General features: G+C 53.5%; 2 protein-coding genes across 2 annotated transcripts; both read left to right on the plus strand.

Annotated features, from left to right (window-relative positions):
• The first annotated feature begins 1,869 nt into the window (after positions 1–1,869).
• Positions 1,870–3,939, plus strand: LOC104633746 (mast cell protease 1A-like). The gene is made up of 5 exons (XM_075776521.1): positions 1,870–1,951; positions 2,049–2,193; positions 2,386–2,521; positions 2,845–3,096; positions 3,460–3,939. Exons 1-5 carry the CDS (start codon positions 1,894–1,896, stop codon positions 3,592–3,594), a joined length of 726 nt encoding a protein of 241 aa, XP_075632636.1. The 5' UTR covers positions 1,870–1,893; the 3' UTR covers positions 3,595–3,939.
• Positions 3,940–6,942: 3,003 nt separating this feature from the next.
• On the plus strand, positions 6,943–11,148 carry LOC104633749 (chymase). Its single transcript, XM_010300051.2, has 5 exons — positions 6,943–7,129; positions 7,243–7,390; positions 9,233–9,374; positions 9,510–9,743; positions 10,448–11,148. Exons 1-5 carry the CDS (start codon positions 6,943–6,945, stop codon positions 10,583–10,585), a joined length of 849 nt encoding a protein of 282 aa, XP_010298353.2. The 3' UTR covers positions 10,586–11,148.
• The last annotated feature ends 2,722 nt before the right edge of the window (positions 11,149–13,870 follow it).

Genomic DNA, 13,870 nt, shown 5'->3' on the forward strand with positions numbered 1-13,870 from the left:
TACACCCTACCTCCCAGCTGTCCCCATCCTTTCAATAGCAAATTGTTCATCTGCACAGTAGGAAGGTGTTTTGGAGTAGCTACTTTGCTTAAGAATAGCTAGCAGCTGCCCACAGCTTCACTGGGCATCATGAAAGGAGAGCAGTTTTAGCAACTAGCATGCTGGCCAGAGACCTGGCTGTCCTACCTTGCAAGTGCTCATACGAGCCAGTGGCACTTCCACGTTCTTGGGCTCTGTCCCTCCTGTCACATAAGCACAGCCTCTGGGGATGAGCAGTGGCTGTGGCGGGGCCGTTGCCTGCTGGTTTGCCCGTAAGCCAAACTTCGGTGCCGATGGGGCAAAGCAGCAGAAAGGGCTGGACTTCAGGCTCAGAGTAAATTTCTGGAGACCATCTGAGGGAAGGTTTAATCCTGAACAACACTCAAAAGAGGAGGGATGAGGCTGGGTGCAGGAGGAGTGCAGAACCTGACTGCGCTCTCATGACAGCTTGTGTCCTTCTGGCAGTAGAGAGGCTGCACAGCTCCAGTGCGGCACTCTGACACATGCTCTGTGGCCCCTCTCTGCTGTGGCTGTCCCCAACCCATTGGACAACAACTCGTGCTGGAGCAGAGTCAAGAGTTGTTGAAAGTCTGTGAACATGGAAAAGATGTCCTTCCAGTATGCAGTGTGCAGAGCAGACACTTCACACAGCATTCTAATAGATTTACGCTTTGCTGTGGGCACACAACTGCCCAGACAATCTCCAGGGAGCGAGAAACAATGCAGCAAACTGGGACAACCTGGCAGTGGGGAAAACGAAGGTAGATAAGGGCTAGGAAGTGCAAACAGGAAGGACAACTTTAAACAACAAAGGACTGTATGGCACAGCTCCCTCTGAGCTTGCAGCCTGAGAGTCAGGCAGCTCTTTCTACAAAGGACAGTCTCAGCTGCCATGGCAGGACACACTTAGGCAATTGGAGGCCCAAAGGTCAGAAGGAAAGAGCAGACAGCCACGAGCTAAGCAGTGTGTGAGCCAGGAATAGGAAGAATGCAGGTGTCCTGAGCGCCAGGTCCATGCCCTTGGCACAAAGATTTGGTCACCTCTTTGAAACAGGGTCATCTGTGGCACCCCAATGGCAGTTTCTGTTCAGGACCACAAGGTCAGGAAGGGACAAGCGCAGCAGGATTGGTGCCCAGTTAGGCATTTAACCAAACCACACTTTGCTAGGGGCAAGGTGAAGACACCAATTGCAGCCTGGTTTGCAGGCAGTTTCAGGTCAGGGAAGGGAGGGTGCGGAGAATCCAGAGCAGGGCAGATGAAGACTTCCCCTGGTCCCATTTGAACAGATGTGCCCATGGCCAGACCAGCTGCAGTGGGGAAACCATAGAGGTGAAAGAGCATCTGCAGTCATCGTGCTTGCCGACAAAGCCTGAAGTGACCTGGCCACCCCCAGGAGCAAGTGCCATGACCTACTGTATGAGTACAGTATGAGACAGCCTGATTGAAGACACTCTGCTTTGAAGCAGGTGGATGTGGTTTGTCTTGCAGCCAAACTATGGGAGAAAGGCTAAATCACACCTCAAAAATACCCTAGGACACCTCTCCCAGTCAGTATCCCTGAGGCTTTGGGACTGTGGCATACCATGACTTCCCTGCCCTGGCCTTTCTAGTCCTGCTTTATCACTCATCAATCACAACCTCAGGGCACGTGGGGGAAGTGAGCAGGCTGGGGCAGCAGAGATGCAGATAGACCTGCAGGGATGCTGCACTGCTCTGATTAGCACAATCAGGACATCGCACATGGTTTCCTGGCTGCTGGGTACAGCTGGTCCCAGGGTATAAAACGAGCTCTTGGGCACTAGGAGACTCAGACTTCCATACATCTTGGAAGGAGTGTCCACCTGTGTGAAGAGATGTGCCAGCCCCAGCTGGCCCTGCTGGTCCTGCTTTCCTGCCCATGGGCCAATGCCAGTAAGCTGGGGTGCTGCAAGTTGCTGTGAGTGAGGCTGGTGGTCTGGGCTCTGACCTCAGCAACCACTGGCTCATCCTGTGGTGGGGTGTCTTGCAGATGCTCTACGGGGTCAGATTGTGGGGGGTCATGAGGCTCAGCCCCACTCCCACCCTTACATGGCATACCTGAAGGTAGGGATGTTTGCCTGTGGAGGCTTCCTGGTGGCCCCTGACTGGGTGATGACAGCCGCACACTGCATGGGGTGAGTACTTCATACAGGGGCTCTAACCCCTTCTTCCTCCCCTAACCTGTGAGGTCCATCACTGGAGCAATTTTGGAGTAGGTCCTTCTTCCACCTGTGCTTAGAAGCTCTCCCCACCTGCCTGCAAAATGGGAGGGATGCAGGTGAGACCCAACCTGTTTTCCCCCTTCTCTCCTCTGCTGCCACGGCCAGGAATGCCACAGTCATCCTGGGGGCTCACAACATCAACGAACCAGAAACGACCCAGCAGATCCGGGGAGTTCTCAGATACCACCAGCATCCTGAGTACGACCCCAACACCTATTCTAACGACATCATGCTACTCAAGGCAAGGCAGTCCTGCAGCAGGCAGTGGGGCAGAGGGTAGAGTGGAGCTGTGGGTCTAGCAGGGTTCTGGGCAGAGCACATTCTTGCTGTTAGCTCCTTCTGCAGACCATCAGCTGCTTCTGCCCGTGAGTGCTGGAGGCAGACAGGAATGGGAGGGACCTGGGAGGGAACATGGGCAGGGCTCAGAGCCACATGCCTTATTCGCAGCAGCTCACCAGAACTTGCAGTGCTGTATGTTCTGCTAGAACTCCCTTACCTCTGTGCGCAAAGTGTTCTTCAGCTGTTCTCCTCATAGCCTTCTCCAAAAACCTTGCTTTCTCCCAGCTTTCAGCGAAGGCCACTCTGAATGACTACATCAAGACCATTCCGCTGCCCAAGACTGGCAGCGACCTCCCCACGGGCACCAAGTGCAGCATAGCCGGGTGGGGCCTGATCGATGAAGACCAGGTGACCAACAAGCTCTTTGAAACCAAAGTCTCCATCTACAGCCGCAGGAAATGCATCCACTTCTATCCTCATCTCGACACTGGCATGGTCTGTGCTGGCAGCTTCCACGAGCTCAGAGATTCCAGCCAGGTACGGGCTGCCGACAGGCTGGGGGCTTGGCCGCGGGGCAGGCAGGGGCTGCTGCTGGCACAGACTTAGCTGGTTCCCAGGAGAGGTGACAAGCTTTTGATTTGTAGCTCCCGTGTGGACTAGCTCTCTGGCTGCCCTGACACCACAGTCCATGCGCAGTCCCGGGGTAAAGCCCCAGCTTCTCTGCTCCAGCTCGGTGGGTGTGCGGGGCAGGGGTAGAGCCACAGATCCGGAGCAGACACACGGCCCCACCAACGGCACCTGGGCAGGGAGGCACAAAGGGGAAACCTGTTCCCACAGGTCTGGAGATCAGTGGGAACCTCTCTTTTAGGCCTCTAAAACCAGTCTCTCGTCTGTCCTCAGGGAGATTCTGGTGGGCCCCTGGTATGCAATAAGGTGGCACAAGGCATCGTTTCTTTTGGGTACGCCATCCCACCCGGGGTCTACACCCGCATCTCCAACTACCTGCCCTGGATCAAAAAAACCCTGAGGAAGTAGCAGCAGCAGCAGCAGCACTCGCTCCAGCATTGTGCGGCCCTGGAGACTGCACTGTTTTTCTTCCCATCCCTGCTGAAGTCCTGACTCCCTCCTCTCTCCTTGGGAACCTGAGTGACCTGTTCCGTGCACACAAGGGTCCTCTTCTTTCTGTTCTGAGGCTGCTGGCTGCCCCATCCCCTGCCCAGCTCAGGCAGCCACTTCAGGGCCATGTTAAATCGCCCTGGCAGAACCAGGGATCGTCCCAGATGGCACCAGAAAGCGGCTGTGCTACAACGGACCCCGTTTCCTTCAGAGCTAACCCTGTCCCTGCTTGAACTTTGCTGCCCTTGAAACACCCGCAGTAAACTTGGAGCTGCATTTCCCAGCGTATGTCTTCTTTCTCGTACCTTGCCCCAGGGAGAAGGGAGGGAGCATCTAGCTGGCACAAGTGAGGAGTCAGCCTGTGGGGACAGAGGCAGCCATAGCTCTGCATCCACTGAATTGCTGGCAGACTTGGAGGACAAGAGCTACAGTTGCCCTTCCTGGGGTCATGGGGATGAGTGTGTTGCAGGAAGAGAAACTGTCTGGGTAGAAATGGGCTGGGAAAAGTGATGTGCATGCACTCCGTTCACCAATTTCAGCAACGTCACCACCTGCCTGGGAGAAGCTGACAGCCAGGATGTGGTGTGCCAGCGGGTACCAGGGGTCAAAAGCTGCCATTCCCCGCAAAGTAACGACTGTACCCCCTGCAGGGACCTCGTGCCTGGGTGATGTTGTGTGCACCTATGTTGGATGTAGGGCAGCCAAGACAGCAGGCTGTGCCAGAGGGGAATCCAGACTAATCTTTTCAGCTGTCTTAGCTGTAAGAGGCTCCAGCAAGTGAAGTGAGCTGGATTTTTTGTGGACTGTGCTGTTTCTACGCTCCCCCCTCCCCGCCCCGCCATGGGCATAGGGCAGGTGGTGGCTGAGATCCCACAGACAGGTCTTAGGCTCCCAGAGAGGAGACATACTCAAAATCCCAGCTGTTGCGCACCAGTGCTTTCAGTCTTTGCCTCTGCCATTGTCCAGCAGCCACAGTCCTCCATCTCCTGAACAGCCCTCAGTAGAGACGTTGATATAGTCTCTGAAAGGATTGTACTGAAAGGGTTGGTAAAGGAACTGGGTTCACAAAAGCACCTGATGCCATGCCACTTCCTCCTTCCCTTCCATGCCAGCTATAGCGGGAGAACCCAACTCTTTCCCTGGAGAAGGCAAGGGCAAGTCCTAGCTGGGAGCTGTCTGCCTTGGAGCCTATTGGCATGTTTCTGTCCCTCAGAAAGGCAAGCCCAGCCCCAGCAGTACAGCGTGCGCAGAGACTGTTCTAACAGTAGCACAAAACCAAGAGGGCTTATGACTCTCCCCTCAGCCAGGTGATGCTCAGAGGCAAGCTTCTCCTCCCCACAAAGGATGCTCTAGCACCATTTTCAGACAGCCCTTGAACTAGAGGCTGAATAAGTCGCACCAGCCCCTCCTTCCATGGCCTGCAATGGGTGCAAAACAACCTGCCTAAACTCTGAGCCCTAGTCGTCTTTGTTTCAGCTAGTTTCTGATGGTGTCGCTCATATACAGACAGGAGAGTGCTAGACACTTTCCTGGAGGAGATGACAAGGGGCAGAGACAGTGCATTGGTAGATAACTGAGCTGCAGAACTCCCTGGTGCAGGGTGACAGATGCCTGTGCAAGTTCAAGAGGAGACCAGACTGGTTTGCGGTGGGGAAACCCAGTGGGAAATTTTAAACATACAGAAACTATATGCAATTCAAGGGAACGAGGTGCTTGCCCTGTTCTCATAGTCTTTCTGTGGCTCTCACTAGCCACGTCTGTCAGAGGGAAGAGATTGCTTGCAGTCTGGCCCTGGATGTCTGCTCTTATGTTCTCCCTGGTCTTGCCTGGGACAAAGGGAAACTGTCACCCTTGCCTTCAGCACCCATGCTACCCTGGGGAAACTGAGAAGGGTCCATGGTTTGGGCTTCTGCTGACAGCTGCTATCAGCTAGGAGATCTGCAAGTGAAAAGGCTGCAGCTGCTTATCTGAGTAGTACAAACCTTTGTCACGTCACGGTTTTCCTTGAAGCTCCAGCTACTGCAGTCTTTGCACGAGAATGGCAGGGTTTTTTAGCTTAAAAATGGGGTTTGCTCTGTGGCACTGGGGGCAGATAGGAAAGCAAATTTACCGGCAGTCAGTGAGGGCAGCAAGGACGTATCAGTCCCATTTTGTCACAGCCGAAGGAAGGAACCGCTTCCACCTTTTGCCGAAGCCATGCACTGGTGCCGGGGGAGGCAAGGGACATCCCAGGGGCCAGGGGTGGGGGGAGTGCCTTCAGCGATTTGCCACCAGCCCTTCCTCCAACACGGTCCCTCTCACCACAGGCTGGAGGATGAGGAGGTGCAGTTGCCACTGGGCCTGGTCTAGGAAAGACAGATCTCCGCCATGCACTGCAGAAAGGCACCTGGCACTTGTTTGGCATTTAAAAATCAGTGCCTGGCAGGGTGGGGGCAGCGCTGGCTGTGACACACCTGGACATGACCCTTCCCAGAGGAACAGAACCAGCTTCAGGGAGATGTGTCACCAGGTTATCTCTAACCAGAGAAGGGGCAGAATCCCAAACCTGCATCCCCGTCTCCATCCACCCTCAACACATCAGAGGGAAAGTGAGCCCCTGACCCAGGGTCAAGGAAGTGTCCTCCTGTCTTCTCTCACACTGGCTGGTAGAGACACCGAACTCCCCAATTTAACAGTGAACAATTACATCTAGAAAGAAACACTTAAAATGGTATCTTTTGCTGTACAAAGCAGAGTCCTAAGTCAGCGGCTGGTACTGGACAGAGACCTTGTGGCAACAGCAGCGGTGACACTGCTGTGGGCCATGCTCACGAAGCTGCCATAACAACTTCTTGCCCTCACATAACCATGACCGGTGTGGTGTTACAGATGCACTCACAACAATTTTGCTCTATTATCCAGGACTACACCTGCTGAGAGCTGGAGGGTCCTGAACTGCCGCTGCACAGTCTTTGGAACTGGAACGTCGAGTGAAAGAAATCTTATTCTTGCAGGGTTTGTGATAAAAATCAAGAGACTTTGCAAGTGCACAACAACAAATACAAGCTGCAACGGAAGAGCGCGCTGGCAGACAAGGTGATCGGGGTGGGTATGCTCCTTACAGCTTCCAGCTCAAAGGCAATGGGTTAAAATTGGCTCTGGGTTTAGAAGGATGTCACATACCCCAGATCAGGCCCAAAATGAAGGTGGGTTGATGCCCAAGGCTAAGGCTGACTGAATTCCCCTCTCAGATCGCTGAGGCATGCAATTTGCAGATAGATTAATCAGATGAGTCTGACTTCTGTGGTTTCCTGGAGTCTAGTCTCGGGCTATAAAACCTTGCTGGGAGCAGGAAGAGACCCCAGCTGTAGCCTCACCTCCAAGGGATCCACCGAAGCCGAAGACGCTATGATGAAGCACCTGCAGAAATTCCTGCTGTCCCTCCTGCTGGTGACATGCCCCCCAGCTAAAGCCAGTAAGTAGAGCGGTCTGGAGGCGAGGAGAGGGCTGGGGAAGGAAGAGTCCTAGATAGCACATCCTGTCCCCTGCGTCCTCTGATCCCCTCATCCTCAGTCTCATCCATTGCAGATTATTCCTGGAATCGGATGGAGGGAGGAGGTGAAGCCAAGACCCACTCCACACCCTTCGTGGCCTATCTGCAAGGAAAGAACAACCATTTCTGCGGAGGCTTCCTGGTGGCCCCGAACTGGGTGATGACAGCGGCTCAGTGCTTCGTGTAAGTTTTTGCTATGTTCGTACAGCACCTGGCACAACGGGACTGTCATACTGCCATGATCTCAGTAACGCCGCCTAGATGGAGGTCTAACAGTTTGAGTCACTTCCCTCACGGCGGTGGCCAAACGCTTTCCCTAGCAGGGAGCGCAGGCTGCACTGCTGGGACCGGGCAAGGCTGTGGGGGTAGCCCCAAAACAGCAGGGGTCTGTCCGCAGCTCTCCCTCAAGCCATCCTTCCCCGTGTCCCTCCCCATGTCCCTCCCCAGCCCATGTTCAGATATTTACCTTTATTTTTTTTATTCCCCCTCCATGACTCATTTTACTCTTCCCAGATGTCAACGACGAGAAGTCAGACCGGCTTCTTCCCTTGCTGTCACTGACCTGCTGGCATAGCAGGGATTGCTGGTGTCAGGCTTTGCCCCTTCTGCCACCAAAGACCTCCAAGACTGTTATCAGAATTAATAATCTCTTATGAGCAAGCTGCTTGCCCAGCTCTCTTCCATCCCCCCCCCAGCTGGAAAAACTGGGGCGTGGAGAGGCAGGAGGGTTTTTCTAGATGTGCATGACTGTGGGTGTACACTCAGGGCTGACAGCTCTGCCCCACTGCCAGTAACCCAGGCTCAGCAGGGTCACCTGAGCAGCAGAAAGGAGGATCAGCAGAACCCAGGAGCCCAGATGCCAAAGTCCCACCTGCTAGATTGAGAGGGACTCCTACCCATACCCAGGCTCCCTCACGATTTTCCTAAGGCAGCCCCTTCTGTGGCTGGAAAGCTGCCTGGCAGAAAAGGACCTGGGGGTGCTGGTTGACAACCGGCTGAACACAAGCCAGCAGTGTGCTCAGGTGGCCAAGGCGGCCAACAGCATCATGGCTTGTATCAGGAGTAGCGCAGGCCAGCAGGAGCAGGGAAGTGATTGTGCCCCTGTACTCGGCTCTGGTGAGGCCGCACCTCGAATATTGTGTTCAGTTTTGGGGCCCTCAGTACAAGAAGGACATTGAGATGCTGGAGCGTGTCCAGAGAAGGGCAACGAAGCTGGTCAAGTGACTGGAGCACAAGTCTTATGAGGAGCGGCTGAGGGAACTGGGGTTGTTTAGCCTGGAGAAAGAGGCTGAGGGGAGACCTTATTGCTCTCTACAACTACCTCAAAGGAGGTTGTAGTGAGGTGGGTGTTGGTCTGTTCTCCCAAGTAACTAGCGAAAGAACAAGAGGAAATGGTCTTAAGTTGCATCAGGGGAGGTTTAGATTAGAAATTAGGAAAAATTTCTTCACCGAAAGAGCAGTCAGGCATTGGAACAGGCTACCCAGAGAGGTGGTGGAGTCACCATCCCTGGAGGTGTTTAAAAAATGTGTAGACATGGCACTTGGGAACATAGTTTAGTAGACATGGTGGTGTTTGGTTGACAGTTGGACTTGATAATCTTAGAGGTCTTTTCCAACCTCAAGATTCTATGATTCTATGATTCTAAAGATGATGTAGAGGCCAGTTAAGGTTCATTGGCCCAGAGCAGGGTCCTGATTTAGAAATCCCTCCTTGGTGCCATGGACTTCCATGGGCCTACGAAGCCTGCACCAACAGTCCACATATCTTAGTACACAACAGCAGGATTGGACCAAATCTGCTCAGCTCAAGATCCAGAGGTAAAGTAACCTTTGCAGAGCTCCGGTCTGTCAGTCGGGAACTTGCTCTGCTTCTTGGCTGGGTAGATTCACTGGCAGAGCTCCTTGCTCCCACCATTCTTCTTTACAGCCCAGCCAGTGTCTCCTGGCCATGCCCCTGGAAGATGTGCCTCAGTGTTACCAGGGAAGACAGGAGAAAGCTAATGACATACTGCTTGATTTTACCAGACACAGACCTCTGACTGTCATCCTTGGAGCCCACACAATGCAGAGGAGAGAGGAAAGCTGGCAAACATTCGAAGTCCAAGAGTATCACTGCCACCCAGGCTTCGTGAGTCCTAAGAAGGGAAATGACATCCTCTTGCTGAAGGTAGCTACCTGCCTGGAGCACCTGCATGGTCCCGTCTGCCCAATGTGCAGGGCCCCTGGAGTGGGCGGGGAGCCTTCGTCACAGAGCATTTACAGATCAAGCACTTATTTCTGTATTTTCTGTCCCCTTGCCCAGCTGAAAGGCAATGCCACCAGCAACAGCTACGTTAGGACCATTTCCTTTGAAAAATCAAAAGTCCCTGGTGGGACTGCATGCAGTATAGCCGGCTGGGGCTACAAAACACCTGCTGCCACGTTGCGTGAAGCCACCATCACCATCATCAAACAAAGGGACTGCCTCAGCCACTATCCTGGACTTGCTGACAACTTGATTTGTGGCCGCAGTGGATCTGCTGGGGTACCTGAGAAGGTCAGTCTCTGACTCAGGGAGTAGAAGGCTGCAGGGGAGGTTTCAGCCAGGTGCTGGGCACAAACCTGATCTGGGCTAAAAAACTTCATTGAAAAGGTACTGTCTAAAATTGCTTCTTGTTGTCCCCTCACTCTCCTTCCCCTGCTTCAGTCCATGCTTCCTCACCAGCATCCCTCTCTCCTGCTGTCCTGGCACAAGAGATGGCCTGGGTCTTGATCTCCAAGGATCGGACCCTCAGATGATCAGCAGTGTTCCTGCTGATTGCAGGCATCACTCTTGTGCTCAGCCCTGGGACAAGCAGAAGGGACAAGAGGATCCTTGTCTTCCCAGAGCAGAGGACCTAGGAGCCTGCAACAGCACAACAGGACAATAGCTTGACCAAAGAGGGGTTTGCCCTAAATCTCGCAGCTGGTCTGAATGCATTTTGTAGTGCTCTGCAGCCAGCAGAAGGGCAGAAATGCAGCGATACTTTAAGCTTCAGCATTTGCCCAGCCGTAGTTGTGCTGGGTCCCATGCTGAGTCCCAGACAAAACTGCCAACGGTCCCTTTTGGACCCAGAGCTGTCCACACCCATTGTGAGTCCAAGCTTCTCCTGAGGAGGCTCTGCCCTGATATTTGCAGCCTCTCTGTTCTTTGCAAATGCACTCTTTTCCTGGAGACCCCACATAAATCAACACTGATCTCTCTCTTCCTCCATTTTACAGGGTGATGCTGGGGATCCGCTCATCTGCAACAACAAAGCCTACGGCATCTTCTCTTATAGGCATAACAATTGGCCCGGTTTCTACACACACATTGCTCCTTACCTTCCCTGGGTCAACAGCGTCATGAAGTCAGCATGACCCTACTCTCCCCCCACAGCTGCTGCCCTGAAAAACTCACACTTCAGGGCCCCGTGCTCACCTGCTTTTTCTTCCTTTCTCCCTGGGAAACATCTTCCACTGATCTTCACGGACATGGGAAGGACTTCTCTCTGGCAAAGCCGAACTGTGGCAGTGGGGGATCTGGCACAGAGATTGCACCTCAAATGCATTCGTTCCCTGTGCAAGCTACTGAGTGCCCATTTACACAGTGCATGCTCCCACACTTTGCTGCTCAGATTTACCCCTTTGTCAAGCTGCTTGTGGCTACAGCTCCAGAAAGGAAGCAGCAGGACAGCCCTGAGTGAGGTGACAGTAGCTGTTGGGATGTCTGCCACCCTTTGGGGAAGGCAGTACAGTTAGATTGGGGGGGATCCAAAGAGCAGTCTCCTCCCTGCCCCTTGCATTTGTGACACCGGATGCCTGGGTCTCCTTTGCCCAAGCCATGTTGTGAGAAGGTTGCCCCAGCTCCAAGGAGGACACTTTCAGCTCCTGCTTCACTACTGCTGCTGCTGTCCCCTACCTCTGAAACCTGCTGCCTCCTTTTTCCCCTCTTGCTGTAGCTCCAGTATTGTAAGAACACATAAAACCAATAAATTGCATCTGCATTTGAGAGCTTTTGTCCTTCTGTGATTTGGATTTCTCTTCGCCCCTGGCTGCACTCCTGCACAGCTCAGAAGTCACTGCTCGAGCAGCTGAATCCCAAGCTGGAAGTTTCTACCCTAACCAGTGGCCTCCATTTTTCTGTCCCACCTTTCTACCCTAACCAGTGGCCTCCATTTTTCTGTCCCACCTAACCCTCCAGAACAGGTGTCAAGCCTGGGTTTCAGGGCAGGGGAAGCCTCTTGGCCTCCTCTCCCCAGCGTGGAGTGCTCAGACAAAACTGAAAAAGAGGGTAAATCAGCCGTGTCTCCCGGCAGGAGTGCATCTTCCCCTCGTCTGCTGCAGTGTGAGCAGGCAGGAAAGAAGAACTACACAGGGGAGGGGACACTGAGCACAAAGGGTCCCCAGGGCTCCCTTGTGTTGCACAGGAGCCAAATTAGCCCATCTCATCACAGGGCAGCCTGCCAGCAGAGCACGGCAAACTCAGGAACCCAGCGGAGGCTCCAGCCCCTGCAGTGCCCGAGTGCTCTGCTCGACAAGCCGTGTCACGGGGCTGTGCCAAGCCGCCTGCAGCCTCCAGCTCGCTCAAGTCCTCAGACACCCAGGGAGCAGCAGCTCGCGTTGATGACACACGTATTTGCTGCTCCAGCCGTGCAGCTGCCTTGGAGGAGCGCGCTATCACGGGAGGAGGTAAAGCACTGGGCCGTGTCTCAGGCAGCAATCGTGTTCTCCAGAAGGTTTGTTTTGCTCAGAAAGAGGTTCACCGGTGTGCTCCGGGACCAGGGCAGCCCCGAGCAGAGCCAGGCTCTCCATCATCCCGTTCTGCAGCGAAGGGGGCACATGCAGAGACTGCTGTCTCGGCACACTCTTGAAGCAGCAGATCCGTTTCCTCTGCTCTGACTTCTGCCCACCTACATCCATGATCCTGCCAGGATGGAGGGTCAGCCAGAGGCAGGAGCGTGATGTTTTCCCCTTCGGGCAGGCAGTGCCTGGGACCATGGCTTTGACAGGTATCACGGACTTGGAGCCCCCCCCCCCTGGACTGTGCTGCCACATCTCAACAGGTTACCAGCTATCAAGGGAGTTACTAAATGTAATCCCAAATGCACTCTTAGCCTGCCAAAGGCAAATGAGCAGAAGTCTTACCAAGCCACCTCTTGGGCAGAGGACAGGAAGGGCACCAGAGCCAGCTGGAATTCAACTACCTGAAATTCAAGATGCAGGCAGCATTTTGAACAAGAGAAGGCACAGAGGTGCAAAGGCTCTGCTTCCTGGTAACCACAGCACCTGCCCAGCCCAAGCAGAAGCAGAGGATACTACGGTAGGCGCTGCCTTATTTCCCACTGAGGAAGGAAGATGCAGCCAAGAGAGACAGCCCAAGGACAAGAGAAGGAAGAGGCAGCGTGCAGGACGGTTGTTTGGGAGAAGGGGAATCCCATGCACTTGACACACTCAAAAGACTGACTGCTTTACAAGAGCTTCACCTTAACGTCCCATTCTGCACTGAGAAGTGTCATTCCTTGTTGCCAGCTATAGGCATTTGGCTCTGCAGCACATCCTGAACAGTGGGAATATGAGAGACCTCAGCTATCCACTCCAGATTGGACAGAAAACTGCAGGGAGCCGTGGTACAAGGAGGCAGTCTGTCCCTTTGACCCACAGGGCTGTGCTGCACGTCTACATCATATGTTTGGCTCATTCTCAAGCCACGTTCCCCTCGTCCTCCACAGCGTACACACTAGCTCACTTCCAGTTCTCTTCTGGAGTCAGTTCCTCCAGCAAAGAGACAAGTGCATTCCCAGATAGACAGCGTGGGGGCAGATAGCACCAAATCTGACTTCTCTGCCTGTAGCCAGTGTTGGAGTTGTCCAGCAGGCTTCATGCCTTCAATTGCCCCCCCCCTTCACATGCACCTTTGCACCATCTCCCACAGCAGGCATACACTCGTGCCACTGGATGTCACAGTATAAATACAACATCCTATAGGGCTATGACACCACCATTTCATTCTTTCTTTCAGATTTCAACAGGAGAAAAAAAAATTACAAAAGCCAAAGCCCTGTGTGTTTTCTGACCATGGGTAATGGAGGGTGCAGACGAGATCTAGACCTATTGCTGTGCCACATGGATACAACCAGTCCATTCCAGAAGTGAATATCCCCGAGAAGCTTGGACACAAGTCGGCTGCACCAACTGGCTTAGAAGCAAAGGCTTTGGTCCTGGTTCAAGCCACAGACAATGTGGACAGCCAGAACGCAGAACGCTGACCCTCACTGTAAGCAAGACGATAGCAGCACCTTGCACACCAAGGCCTCGTGCCAAGGTTGTAAGGCATTACTACAATACATGATTTTTATCTCAGATCTGTGCCAGTCAAAAACAAGGGTAAAGTCAATCTGTGGCAATAAAGGAAACGGAACTGGGAGTAGTACTCCTGTCCCCATGCTTTAACCATATCACCACCCTTCTCTTCCCACAAGGTCCTGTAGCTTGTGATAACATCCAACCACTGTGTTACTAAGGCACAAACCCCACAAAGTCCGCTCCAATTTTGGTGCGTCAGGAAAGAAATCACACCCAAAGATTCAAGAGATTTTTGTGCCTGGTCGTACTGCAAAAAAAGAGTGAAAGATGTAGGCATTAGCTATTGGTGACCCATAAAAT

Source organism: Balearica regulorum, chromosome 26 (genome assembly GCF_011004875.1).
Source record: "Balearica regulorum gibbericeps isolate bBalReg1 chromosome 26, bBalReg1.pri, whole genome shotgun sequence".
NCBI classification, from domain to species: domain Eukaryota; kingdom Metazoa; phylum Chordata; class Aves; order Gruiformes; family Gruidae; genus Balearica; species Balearica regulorum.